The 14,629-nt window shown below is 41.4% G+C and overlaps 1 protein-coding gene across 4 annotated transcripts in view; it reads left to right on the forward strand.

Moving 5' to 3' along the window:
• The window catches only part of ctu2 (cytosolic thiouridylase subunit 2 homolog (S. pombe)), a 27,250-nt gene continuing 12,621 nt past the window's right edge, over window positions 1–14,629 (forward strand). For 2 of the 4 annotated variants that reach the window (XR_008573411.1, XR_008573410.1), the window contains exons 1-11: window positions 1–146; window positions 922–996; window positions 2,056–2,134; window positions 2,220–2,279; window positions 5,614–5,674; window positions 5,755–5,864; window positions 7,212–7,450; window positions 10,519–10,654; window positions 10,726–10,857; window positions 12,857–12,948; window positions 13,024–13,171. Coding sequence is in view for 2 of the 4 variants with exons in the window: in XM_054796349.1 (XP_054652324.1) it covers window positions 94–146; window positions 922–996; window positions 2,056–2,134; window positions 2,220–2,279; window positions 5,614–5,674; window positions 5,755–5,864; window positions 7,212–7,450; window positions 10,519–10,654; window positions 10,726–10,857; window positions 12,857–12,948; window positions 13,074–13,171 (1,135 nt within the window). In the remaining 2 variants the exon portion in view is untranslated. The remainder of the gene's footprint in view (window positions 147–921; window positions 997–2,055; window positions 2,135–2,219; window positions 2,280–5,613; window positions 5,675–5,754; window positions 5,865–7,211; window positions 7,451–10,518; window positions 10,655–10,725; window positions 10,858–12,856; window positions 12,949–13,023; window positions 13,172–14,629) is intronic. The other 2 variants (XM_054796349.1, XM_054796348.1) reach the window with 1 other exon arrangement.

Genomic DNA, 14,629 nt, shown 5'->3' on the forward strand with positions numbered 1-14,629 from the left:
TATTTATCCTAGCTTGCACGCGGAATTTGTGGAGTTAAAAAAAGCAAGGAAATCCAACGAGTCACCCTTTCGCGCCACAGCAGAGCCGATGTGATGTGTCAAGTGCTTGAAGAATACCACGAACCGTTGGAGCAGGAGCTACGAAGGTACTACAACCATGTATTTATTGTATTTTGATGCTGTTTGCCTGTAGAGTGTATACGTGTTTTATGTGTCTTTCTGTCAATCAACGTCTGTGACATCGAGTAAATTGTTTTGTGTGTTGGACGTAATTGAGTGAACACATTTCGACTGTAATTGCGATTCACTATTTGTACTTCGAAGTATTCGAAGTACACAGATAACAAGCCCATTCTAACACAAAATAAACCATAAGAAGACGTTAATGTGTTCAAATGAGCACTACAGTAAACAGCTTTGTACTTAAAACTCATGAAGTCCGACGCAGAAGTCGCCTTCCGATTGCGCACGTAAGGGGACGTAAAAGCTGATTTAACCTAATGTGCAGTGCGGTTGTTCTGTCCCGATTGTTTTTTGTGACCCCATCTTAATGTGAAGACATCACGGACTAAACCGTGAGCCCCCAGAAAGTAAAAAGTGTTTGAGTAGTTAGTTACTTTAGTTAAATAGGTGTGATTGGCAATGTAGCGGAAGGGGAGGTGCTAACTTGAAATTATAGCGGCAGAGGAGCAACCCATAGCTATGAAAAATAGTGAACAGATAAAGGAGTCAATGTGATCGTCATTTTTAATGGATTTAGACGCTACATTGTCACGCTGTCATTACGTATGCAATGGCGTGTACGTTATCTTTCAAATAAAATCAGAACACACTTGCATGCAGCCCTAGAAACATGAATGTTTGTTTTTCGTGTCATAACAGCAGTGATTGACAAATGGCATTTGCTTGTCCTCTTGTTAGCGCGTCAAAGAAATGTGTCAAATGCAAGGAGGTGCTTGCCGTCGTGGTCATCAGAGCAGGAGACAAATACTGCAGGTAGGACATGCATCACTCATCGAGATCCAGCATCTCATATGAGTGGAGCCAACCCCTCACTTTTTCATCTTAATTTATTCAATCCCAGCCATTTTTCAGAAGACAACCCCTTCAGTACCAGATGATTTTGACTGATCTTTCAAGGCAGACAGAATATAAAAACCTTTTTTGTGAAAAGATACACTTCAAGCATAACTTTCACTTTGACACAATTTTTTTTTGTTTTTGGGACATCTTAAATTTCTAAACAACTATGCCACAACATAAACAACACAAAAATGGGTTGTTTTACATCAAATAACAATTTATTTACATACGTAACACCATTAACTGTTTACAGTTTTCACATTTGGAACTAAACCGTGTGTGTGCACGCGTGTGCGTGAGTTAAATTCCCATACAATGGACATAACCTTCTCCGCGACACTCCTCCGTGTTCTTCCACTTCCTCCTTGCTGGTGAGTGTGTTTTTACATGCAAATGATGCATGCCGAGCTCTGATCAAATGCACTTCTGCCACCTTGTATAAAGTATACATACGTCTTGAATACGTGTTGAATGAGTTCAAGTGCTCATAACACCAAAAAAACAACAAAATGAAAGTACTGATGATCCAGAAGGCAAGTCTCCCGATATACCGGTCAATTTATGTTCCTACCCTCATCGATGGCCATGAGCTTTGGGTAGTGACCGAAAGAACAAGATGCACGGATGCAAGCGGCCGCAGGGTGGCTGAACTCACCCTAAGAGAGAGGGTGAGGACCTTGGCCATCCGAGAGGAGCTCGGAGTAGAGCCGCTGCTTCTTCACATGGAGAGGAGCCAATTGAGGTGGCTTGGGCATCTAGTCCTGATGGCCCCCGGAAGCCTTCCTGGGGAGGTGTTCCAGCAAGTACAACTGCGAGGAGGCCCGGGGCATAAGTAAAGTCAACTGACCATCTCCACGTTTATACAACCGTCATTCTGTCCTTTTGACTTGTTCATTGGTGTTTTTTACATCCTAGCCAGGCTTTGTGAAGTCATCTAACAAGACACTTTTGTATGGATTTTGCTTGCCTTAGGGACTGTTTTGACCAGTACTTCCGTCACAAATTCAGAGCTATGCTGGGCAAGAACAGGATCATTTTCCCTGGAGAAAAGGTTTGCTGGTTTTAGTTTCTGAAAGGATCATTTCAGTTTTGTTGTGTTCGTTTCTGAAAGGTCACAGCTTCCTGCTCTGTTTTAGGTTCTCCTTGCTGTATCTGGAGGTCCTTCTTCCAGTTCTATGCTCCGCCAAGTTCAAGAGGTCAGTCTCCCCATCTCTCTTGTGTGAATTATTTCAAATGTTCAAGGTCAGCGTTAAATGGGCTGTTTGCAACTCCCTCCAAATGACATTTTTTGAAACCAAAAAAATATAAGGACACTACAGTTGCAACAATTAATGGATGAATCGATGATTAATCGCTTATCAATTAATCAACAACTATTTTGGTATTCGGTTAATCTTTTTTTATTTAAAAATGTAAATATCCTCTGATATGAGGGAGATGTTATTTTTTTTAATATTTCTTTTTTTCAAGTAATAGTATGAAAAACAAACACGCGCAGAATAAAGTTATAATTTTGGGAAAATTAATTTGCAGAAATTATGTTACAAGAATAAAGTCAAAATGTGGCAATAAAGTCATAAGAAGATTTACAAGAAGAAAGTTTAAAAAAGAAAATTAAAAAAACCCTGCAGAAATGAAAAAAAAATGGCTGTTTTTACGAGAATAAATTCAAATATTAAGAGGTTGACAGCATGACACACTGCATCACAGACTATATCAACTTCTGTGTGGAGAACACTGTGCCCTCCAAGTTGGTGCGGTGTTTTCCCAACAACAAACCCTGGGTGACCTCTGAGATCAAGGCCCTGCTAAACAAGAAGAAGAGGGTCTTCAACTCAGGGGACAAGGAGGAGCTGTGCAGAGTCCAGAGGGAACTCCGGCACAAGATCAGGAAGGGGAAGGACTGCTACAGGAGGAAACTGGAGAAGCGGCTGGAGGAGAATAATGCCAGGGAAGTCTGGAGAGGCCTGCAGACCATCACAGGCCATGGTAAAGGAGTGGGGAGAGACCAAGCCAGTGGGGACAAGATCTGGGCAGATGAACTCAATGTGTTTTTTAACAGATTTGAGTCTGCCCTCCCTCCCTCCCCTACCAACTCACCACTCTTCACCCCCACATCCCCATCCCAGCCATCCTCTACTCCCCTCTCCATAACTGATGATCAGGTGAGAAGTCAGCTGAGGAAGATCAAGGCAAGGAAGGCCCCGGGACCGGACGGCATCAGCCCTAGAATCCTCAAGGACTGTGCTGACCAGCTCTGTGGAGTGTTAAGGCACTTGTTCAATCTCAGCCTGAGCCTGGAGAAAGTCCCGGCCCTGTGGAAGACCTCCTGTGTGGTCCCGATCCCAAAGACACCGCGTCCCAAGGAGCCTAACCACTTCAGGCCTGTTGCCTTGACCTCTCACCTGATGAAGACCATGGAGAGGATTATCCTGCAGCACCTGCGACCCCTGGTGGGCACTCAGCTGGACCCCCTGCAGTTTGCTTACCGGCCTCGGATCGGAGTGGACGACGCAGTGATCTACCTGCTGCACAGATCACTACTACACCTGGAGGACAGCGGGAGCGCTGTGAGGGTCATGTTTTTTTACTTCTCCAGTGCCTTCAACACCATCCAGCCGGCACTACTCAGAGTGAAGATGGAGAGTGTGGGAGTAGACCAACACCTGACTGCATGGGTTATAGACTACCTCACCAACAGACCACAGTATGTGAGGCTCCGTCACTGTGTATCTGACATGGAACTCTGCAGCACAGGTGCCCCTCAGGGTACGGTGCTCTCCCCTTTCCTCTTCACCCTCTACACCTCGGACTTCACACACAACTCCACACAGTGTCACATCCAGAAGTTCTCCGACAACACAGCCATTGTGGGTTGTGTTTCAGAGGGGAATGATCTGGAATACAGGACGGTCATCAGGGACTTTGTCAGCTGGAGTGAGCTTAACCAGCTGCAACTCAACACCAGCAAGACAAAGGAGATGATCATTAACTTCCAGAGGAAAACATCCCATTTCACACCGGTGAACATCCAGGGAGCGGACATAGAGTTGGTAGACAGCTACAAATTCCTGGGTGTTCACCTTACCAACAAGCTGGACTAGTCCGTCAACACCCACGCCCTCTACAAGAAGGGCCAGAGTCGCCTCCACCTGCTGAGGAGACTGAGGTCCTTCGGTGTGTGCAGGACTCTTTTACGGACCTTTTATGACTCTGTGGTGGCCTCAGCCATCTTCTATGCTGTGGGCTGCTGGAGAGGGGGCAGCACGGACAGGGACAGGAGCAGGATCAGTAGGCTGATCAGGAGAGCGAGCTCTGTCCTGGACGGTCCTCTGGACTCCGTGGAGGAAGTGGGGGAGAGAAGGATGTTGGCTAAGCTGACATCCATCATGGACAACACCTCTCACCCGCTACATGACACTGTTGTTTCCCTTAGCAGCTCCTTCAGCAGCAGACTGTTACACCCACGGTGTAAGAAGGAGAGGTTCCGCAGGTCCTTCATACCGACCGCTGTCAGGCTCTATAACACCTGCACCACCTGAACCATGTTGTAGTCAATATGCATTCTTTACGCTGTACTCTTTACTTTCGTATCTTGCTTGCTGCTGTAACAAGTAAATTTCCCCGCTGTGGGATAAATCAAGTAGAAATACAAATACAAATAGCATAGAGTTGGAAATATTAAAGAAAAAATGTTATTTTTTTAAGTCATATTATAACAAACAAAACAAAATAAAGTTGTAATTTTTGGAAAAGTAGGTTGGGGAAAGGTCGTACAGGTATTTTGGGAATAAAGTCAAAATATGGGAGTAAAAGGCAGAATGCCAGAAGATAATTTAAAAAAATTATTTATGAAGAAAGTTTAAAAAAAAAAGTTCATACTAATAATACACCTTTTTACCTATATCACAAAGCTGAGATGCAGTTTTTATTGAACTTTTTAGCATATCTACAGGTACATGTTTGTTGACAGAATAAAAAGTGGCCCTTGCATCCTTTTCTTTTGCAGTCGGTGGTCCTCGCTGGGACAGGTTTGGACACCCCTGGCCCAACCAATTACTCGATTAAAACAATAAGCTTCAGATGAATAGACCAAGAAAACAATCGTTAGATGCACACCACCAGCATTTGTACAAAAAAGTCAATATTTTTCACAATTACGAATTAAACAGTATAAAAATTTGTCAACGTTTCTTTTTGTTCCCGAATAACAAATCTGACATTCATGGCTGTCGCTCACCGCTGCCTGGTATTCACATTGGTGTCTGTGGTGCATGCAACCAACATTTCTGTTGGTCTTAATGTTGTGTCTCCAGTGAGTGAGCAAGTTGTGATGCAGGAAAATATCACTGACTGTAGGAACATTTTAGCAGCATTGCTTGTCGCCCCTTTGTTTAAAGTTCTATAAATTACATTTGATTGTTTGTGTCAGTTTGTTTTTTTCATGAGCGCGTAAGTTCCAGTGTGACTCCGAGGTACTTCAAGTTTGATCATTTCTTATTTATAATACCTTTCCATCGCCTTTTCCAGGGTTTCAGTCAGAGTACCCACAAAAAGTTGAGATTCATGCCAGGCATCGTCTACGTTGATGGTAAGTCAAACTTGTACCTCCTGTAAGCGCAAGCGTACCTGCTTGCACAAATCAGACTGAATGTGTTTATTTGTTCTCAGAGGGTGGTGCTTTGGGTCAGTCTGCTGAGGAGAGACGGCAAACGGTGGCAAAGATGGAGGACATGTTTAAAGCCACGGGGTTCCCCTTCCACATGCTGCCTCTGGAACAGGTAGCAAGTCCGTCAAATCACTTCTTTTGAGAGTGACATTGAATGTTTTACCAAAACTGTCATCAAAATTGACGAAAGAGGTAACATTTTTGGCCCTAGTTACCCTATAATGCACAATAAAATGTTACCTGCACGTTAAAACACCACCCTCATGCTCTCATAGCTGGTATTTCCCCCTTTTTCTGAAATAACTGCAACGAGAGGTTTTCTAGAACGACACAGAGACATGTTGCCAGGTTGTGCAAGAGAAATGACTAGCTCTCTGAAAAAAAGCCCAAAACAACAAGAAAGTTGGGAACTTGCCAGCATCTTGACAAAAATTTAAAAACAGCTGAAAGTCTTTTCTCATAGGCAAATCTGGCAACGCTGGCCGAGATGGGTCAACTTGACCCTCGCTGAAAAGGAGCATAAGCGCCATCCAGCATTTTGACCCTTAATTACGCTCGTACGTTTCGATGCGCTCTCCGTATGCATTTGCACTTTTTTTGGAGTTGCCAGGGCAATCGGCGCATAGGTGGTCTGACAAGCTCTTGTGCAGTGCAGTGCCTCAACTCAAACAGGAATTCCCACATCACCACAGCTCAGCATGTGCATCCCTTGTTGTCCGTCAATGCAAGCAGCATTTAAAGGGTAAAATTAAGATGACGTTGACCTGACGATGTTGTGAACCACTCATTCATCTGTTTGATGTGCATGGCATTTTGCACAGTACTGTAGCGTCCTGATAGAGTCACACGGAGACTGACGCCCTTTTTAGGTTTTCTTAATGCCAACAGTAATGCTACAAAATTTGCCTATAATACTGGTACCATACAAAACACATAAAAGGCTCATTAAAACAAAGCGTGCTGTGACCTGTGTAATATGCGTACTTGTCTACTTGTTGTTTGCGGCCAGTAAGCTGCTTATTACAATTATGTGTCAAGTATTTATCAGTAATGCAGTAAAAAATTACCGTAATTTTTTCCAAGTTTAATAATTATGGCTTACAGATAATGAAAACGCAAAAGTCAAATGTCAATATTGTGAAAAAGTTCAACATTGGAAAGTCATGGCATCACACCCTAATTTGCTAATGAACTCAAAACACCTGCAAATCCACAGAAAACGCATCTTATTCAACATAAGTGAGTAATTATTTATAAATACCAGATAATACAGGTAAAATGTACCATACATGTCCCACTGTTAAAAAAAAAAACAACAACAACAAAAAAACTCACACAATTTTTACGTTGTCTTTATGCGTCACTGTTTTTTCATCAAGCGGTATTGTGGCTCCATCTTGCATGAAACAACTGTTATTGGCCCCCACCTAATTCTAGACTTTATCATCTCACCTTGCAGGTTCTTGACATCCCCAGTTCAGTCATGGTGAAAGCTCCGTCTTCCCCACAAGCAGCAAGTGCCTACAAAGCAGCTGTGGATCGCTTCATCCGTAATGGCGTCAGCAGCGATGTAACACCTGAGGAGAAGGTTGGAACATCACCGCCGTATGTTCTGGAGTCCCAAACGCACTCCTTACGGCAGCTAATGGACTCCGCTAAGACTCTGACTGCTAGAGAAGATCTCATGAGCATGTTAAGGTCAGTTGTATTTACATTTACACCCCAGGTCACTGATATGAAGCACTCCGCTCCCAGGGGTGTCCAAACTTTTTCCACCGAGTGCCACATACTGAAAAATGAAAGGGCCGATTTGATATTTTGTAGAAGTAGAAATTGTGCATATTTCAAGAAAAGAACTGCATTTGTGATATAGGTGAAAATGCGTATTATTAGTATGAACTTTGGCCTTTTACTCTTTTTTTTTTTCTCTTCTATTTTTTCTCTTTTCAACTTTCATCTTAAATAATCTCCATACATTTTCCTCTCGTAATACTAGGTTATTCTAAAAGAATGAACCGATTTCCTTACATCAGTGGTTCCCAAACTTTTCACAGTCACGCACCCCTTCACACATTTGACTTGCAGCCATGTTTTCATTAAATGACATGGTTAATGGTTAATTCATTTTAGAGTAAGTAATTCTGTTTCAAAAATTGTATTTTGCATGGTAAAATTTTGCTAAAGGTTTGACATGAGCACTGCTAAATAGATAAGATGTGAACTTCTCTTGGAGATGAATAAAGTATCAAAGTATTCGTCCTAAATATCTTTTAGTTCAGCCGGATGTTGGGATCCTTCCGTTTGAATGGGTTCAACTTGAGCTTCACTTTTGTCCACCTGTAGCTGCTATGATTTAAGTCTGCATATTAATTTGATACCAAATTGAAAGGGAAAGTTTGACAAAAATGATAAAGCAGGATCTAAAGTACAAAAATACATACAACCAGCAATAAAGTCAAATCATTGACAGGTTTGGGGATTGGAACACCAATATAAATTCAATCTTCAAGATGAAACACTCTTAATGCACAACATAATCATCAAACTTACTTATTTGTTCATAATAACTCACACAGCGCAATGAAGAACTTCATGCTCTGTCTCCTTTCTTTCTGCTTTGTGCACTCTGTGCTGTGAGGCGTTCAGGTATACTCGTAATTGTGAGTGTTACAAATTGTTTTTCATTTTTATTCACGTTCCCCCTATGACAAGTGGCACACCCCACTTTGACACCCTTGGCCTTAAGTAATATTTTATTAACTCATTCAATGCCAGCCATTTTTCAAAAGACACCCCTTCAGTACCGGACGATTTTGACTGATCTTTCGAAACACACAGAATATTGTGTTCTATGGCTATATAAACATAGAATGATAACTTTTTTCTCTTGATATTTTACTTTTTTTTTTTTTTTTTTTTTTACGTTTTCTTGTTAAAGTATATTTTTTGACTGTGCAAGCCAATAAAAAAAACATCAGTGTCTGCAAATGGCCCCTGGGCCGCACTTTGGACACCCCTGAGTTAGACAATGACACCATTTTTTAATGTCTACCAAAAAAAATGTAGAGCGTGTAGACTGTCATTTATAACTGATGAGGTTTCCAAAAAAGATGGTCATTAACAATGTTCATGTGGAGCACCTACACTGGTGTGAAAAAATGCTTGCCCCCTTCCTGATTTCTTACTTTTTTCACGTTTGTCACACTTAACTGTTTCAGATCATCAAACTAATTTTAAATATTAGTCAATGACAACACAGTTGGCCACTGTTTTTTTTTAAATATACTTTTTGTTAAGGGACAAAAAAAAAATCCAAAGCTACATGGCCCTGTGTGGAAAAGTGATGCATATCTGTAATGTTTGATATCAAATGCTAACTAGATGTAATACATGAACCGTGTGTCTCATGAATGCTACGTAGCTATTTTGACTGACATCGGTGATGTACACAAATACTGAAGAATTATCTTCATTGTCATATTGAACTGAATTGTGAATTTTTGAATGATATGAACCATTTTGATGACCTGCAAACCTCGAAACATTGAATGTGAAATAGTAATCATTAGTAGTAGTTAGTATAAGAGTTTCAAAGTTCACCAGTTAGATTTTATAGACAGTGGTGTGAAAAAGTGTTTGCCCCCTTCCTGATTTATTTTCCTTGCATGTTTGTCACACTTAGATGTTTCAGATCATAAAACAAATGTAAATATTAGTCATTGACAAAATGCAGTTTTTAAATGAAACTTTTTATGATTAAGGGAGGAAAAAAATCCAAGCCTACATGACCCTGTGTGAAGAAGCGATTGCCCCCTAAAGCTAATAAGTGGTTGGGCCACCCTTAGCAGCAACAACTGCAATCAAGCGTTTGTGATAACTTGCAATGAGTCTCTTACAGCGCTGTGGAGGAATTTTGGCCCACTCATCTTTGCAGAATTGTTGTCATTCAGCCACATTGGAGGGTTTTCCAGCATGAACACCTTTTTAAGGTCATGCCACAGCATCTCAATAGGATTCAGGTCAGGACTTTGACTAGGCCACTCCAAAGTCTTCATTTTGTTTTTCTTCAGCCATTCAGAGGTGGACTTGCTGGTGTGTTTTGGATCATTGTCCTGCTGCAGAACCCAAGTTGGTTTCAGCACCAACAGATGGCTGGACATTCTCCTTCAGGATTTTTTGGTAGACAGCAGAATTCATGGTTCAATTTATCACAGCAAATCTTCCAGGTCCTGAAGCAGCAAAACAGCCACAGACCATCACACTACCACCACCATATTTTACTGTTGATATGTTCTTTTTTCTCAAATTGCGGCATTACTTTTACGCCAGATGTAATGGGACACACACCTTCCAAAAAGTTAAACTTTTGTCACATCAGACCACTGAGTATTTTCCCAAAGGTCTTTCGGATCATCAAGATGTTTTCAGGCAAAATTGGGACAAGCCTTAATGTTCTTTTTGTTCAGCAGTGGTTTTGGTTTTGGAACTCTGCCATGCAAGCCGTTTTTGCCCAGTCTCTTTGTTGAGTCATTACCACTGACCTTAACTGAGGCAAGTGAGGCCTGCAGTTCTTTGGATGTTGTTGTGGGGTCTTTTGTGACCTCTTGGATGACCTCAGCCATCTGCTACAAGGAGTTTTCATTTGGCAAAGCATGCATGGTTATTATTCTTCCACAGAAGAATCAACTAGCACGTATAGAAAAAGATAACTTTGTTATGTGTGTGTGTGTGTGTGTGTGTGTGTGTGTGTGTGTGTGTGTGTGAAGACAGCAGCTGCTCGTGCACACAGCTCGCTGTGAAGGCTACAGCAAAGTCATGTTGGGACACAACTGCACCAGACTGGCTGTTCAACTTCTTACGAGTATCTCACTGGGCAGAGGAGCACACCTCGCTCAAGACACGGTATGTGCGTGGTTTTTCTTTTCCATTTAGCCATGCAGACTTGCAAATGACATGATATGATATTTTCTCAGGCATTCTCAGACTCTCGCTATGGTGACATTATATCTGTGAGGCCAATGAGGGACTACAGTGCTAAAGAAATAGCCTACTATAACCATCTTTTTCATGTGCCTTGTGTCTTCACACCAAACCTGCACACCAAGGTAAGCTTGTTCAATCAATTCATGCTGAAATTCAATGGAAAGTGACAGAATATTATTCTTGATGTGCACTGTGCTACCAGGCAAGCAAGGAAAGAATTATGTAGCTATATGTAGCATACGACAATATGGATGAAAAGTAGTGTAGGCTCATACCACAAGTCTAAGTTGGGCTTGGCGGAAGTGGTGTGTTCAGTGAACCTCAGACACAGGAGTGCGATGCAAAATAGGAGTACAGTAAGCCCTCGCCACGTTGTGTCGGCTTCAGTCTGTGACGGTTTTTCAGAAATGTATTAATTAATAAATCATGCAATTTCGTGGTGGCATTCGTCCCTTTTATTAGTCAAAAAATATGCATATTTTAGCACATTTTTTTGCCTGAATTAAGCATTTGCAAGCATAAAAATAGGGTATAAAGCATTCAAAGATGCTGTGATAATATGTAGTATTCTACTGGTCGGAACGATTTGGTGGTACGGAACACATTTACAGCAACACACATGAGCAAAAGTCTTATTTATGTTCTAACTGGCTTATTGTATGTAATTATATCTACTATTGTAGTTATTTCATATTTCATATCTAGAGGGCTTCAATAATGTTAAAAAAACATATTTAGAAGATCATAAACTGTTTTTTTTCTGTGCTGTAGCTGCAAAAATATTTTACGGAAATTCACTTATTGTGGTCGGATCTGCAATCAATTAACCACAATAAACATAGGATTACAGTACAGTGGAACCTCAGTTTGCATACATTTCCCGGTTGGCACACAATATGGTGCATGGCTTGGCGTGTTAATACACTGCATGAGTCCAATTGGTTTCGTAATGTATTTTTGTCACAAAAAGTCCTTTGTTAGCAGTCTGTTATTGTTAGCATGAACTGGAAGTCATTGACTCCCAGCTCTGTCGCCCGTATATGACATCAACAGCGGTTGACTCTAGTTCTTTGCTAACTTAAACAGCAATGCCACAAGTCTCTGCTTTTCTTATTGATCACGGCTGCAAAATAACCCACAATGGAGCCAAAGAACGATGCAAAGGGTCAGCAAATTAGATATGGAAGGCAAGAAACACGATTTAATTCAAGAAATAACTCATAGTTAAACACTAGGGGTGTCACGGGACACTCGAGAAGATTGGGTCTACGAGAACGAGACAAGTAACGATTTTAACATGACTTTTTAAGAAAAGTACAATGAAAAGTACAAATAATATGACAATATGTTGCAATCTACACTCTTCTGCACTCTGTGTGTATGTATGCACTGAGACAAAGAGACCGGATGCCTGACAAAAGGGGTCACTGCGTTCATGCCGTTGTTCTATGGAAAAGACATGCCAAGGTGCTGAAATCCATGCACAGAGTGAACCATCTTCCTGCGTGTTTGGAGACGAGAGACGGGTAAAACAGACATGCGTTGCACATGGCAATATATTGAGACCGGCAAAATTATCTAGTTAATTTTCATTTCTTGTGTGATTAATTCATGTATTTATTATCATCCCAAGCCTAGTGCCCACGAGACAGTTTTTTTTTCCCTTGATGAGACTCTTGTCACGTTTCAATCTCACGATCTTGTGACACCCCTACGAAACATGAAGGTGGTGTCCATGTGGATATCTCTTCTCTTCTCTTCTCCCACTGCTCGTCATCGCCCTCTTTGTCAACAATCAAGTCATTCATCAAGGAAAAAGTGATGTTAAATGATCCGTTATTACTTTCATTCTATGTTATATGCATTTCCAATTGTTTTCTGCGTAAAACTATCATTGTCAAACTATTTAAAATACTGATTTTGGTATTGGGAACGGATTCATTGGCTGTACATTATTTCTTATGGGAAAAGTTGATTCGGTTAGGGTACGTTTCGGTTTGAGTCTGACTTTGTGGAACAGATTGGCGCTGACGGCGCTTCCACTGTACTTGAAGATTATGGAAAGCTTGTACTACATATGTACTATGTATGTCTGCTAATGTGCTGTGCTGTGTCCGACAGGCTAAAGAAAAGTCCAGTATCCAGCATTTGACAGAGAGCTTTGTCAATAAACTGCAAGTCGATTTTCCTTCCACTGTCAGCACCATCTACAGGTTAGTGTTGTGTTAAGTGCTACGGCACTCAATGTTGCTTTTAAAGAGTTCGTCTCTTACTTTTGTAATCATTAGAAAACATGACTCTTACACTGAAGTGATGCTTCCTGCTCTGTGCCCGAAAGAACAAGTGAAAAGCTGCAAACGGCTTGTAAGAATTCGTCTTCCGAGGACCATTGTGACAAATGTCTGCTCTGTATGTGTTCTCTGGACACTTCAGTTGGTAAGTGTTAATATGTTTAATCGGGTGCTTACAATTGGGGTACGCACTGGCCTGTTTGCCTAATAATCGCAGGGCACTCAGTGGTGTGAAAAAGTGTTTGCTCCCTTCCTGATTTCATATTTTTTTTGCATGTTTGTCACACTTAAATGTTTCAGATCATCAAACAAATGTAAATATTAGTCCATGAACACACAACTGAACACAAAATGCAGTTTTTAAATGAAACTTTTTCTTATTTAGGGAGAAAAAAAAATGCAAACCTACATGGCCCTTGTGTGGAAAAGTGATTGCCGACCCGGTTAAAACATAACTTAACTGAGATTAATTGAGATCTATCAGTCTGGAAAAGGTTATTAAGCAATTTCTAAAGCTTTGGGACTCTAGCGAACCACAGTGAGAGCCATTATCCACGAATGGTGAAAACATGGAACAGTAGTGAACCGCCACCAAAATGACCCCAAGAGCGCAGCGACGACTCATCCAAGAGGTCACAAAAGACCCCACAACAACATCCAAAGAACTGCAGGCCTCACTTGCCTCAGTTAAGGTCAGTGTTCATGACTCTACCATAAGAAAGACACTGGACAAAAACGGCCCGCATGGCAGAGTTCCAAGACCAAAACCACTGCTGAACAAGAAAGAACATTAAGGCTAGTCTCAATTTTGCCAGAAAACATCTTGATGATCCCCAAGACCTTTGGGAAAATACTCTGTGGTCTGACGAGACAAAAGTTGAACTTTTTGGAAGGTGTGTGTCCCATTACATCTGCCATAAAAGTAACGCCGCATTTCAGAAAAACATCATAGCAACAGTAAAATATGGTGGTGGTAGTGTGATGGTCTGGGGCTGTTTTGGTGCTTCAGGACCTGGAAGACTTGCTGTGATAAATGGAACCATGAATTCTGCTGTCTACCAAAAAACCCTGAAGGACAATGTCCGACCATCTGTTGGTGACCTCAAGCTGAAACCAACTTGGGTTCTGCAGCAGGACAATGATCCAAAACACCAGGAAGTCCACCTGTGAATGGCTGAAGAAAAACAAAATGAAGACTTTGGAGTGGCCTAGTCAAAGTCCTGACCTGAATCCTATTGAGATGCTGTGGCATGACCTTAAAAAGGTGCTTCATGCTGGAAAACCCTCCAATGTGGCTGAATGACAACAATTTTGTGAAGATGAGTGGGCAAAAATTCCTCCACAGCACAGCCCAACCACTTATTAGGTTTAGGGGGCAATCACTTTTTCACACAGAGCCATGTAGCATTTTGTGTTCAGTTGTGTTGACATTGACTAATATTTACATTTGTATGATGATCTGAAACATTTACGTGTGACAAACATACACAAAAATAAGAAATCAGGAAGGGGGCAAACACTTTTTTCCCACCACTGTATATACAAACAACCATTCACACATACATTTACGCCTGTGGACAATTTCGAGCAGGGCCTTTTGATA

The sequence above is a fragment of the Dunckerocampus dactyliophorus genome, chromosome 13 (genome assembly GCF_027744805.1).
Source record: "Dunckerocampus dactyliophorus isolate RoL2022-P2 chromosome 13, RoL_Ddac_1.1, whole genome shotgun sequence".
In the NCBI taxonomy this organism is placed as follows: Eukaryota; Metazoa; Chordata; class Actinopteri; order Syngnathiformes; family Syngnathidae; genus Dunckerocampus; species Dunckerocampus dactyliophorus.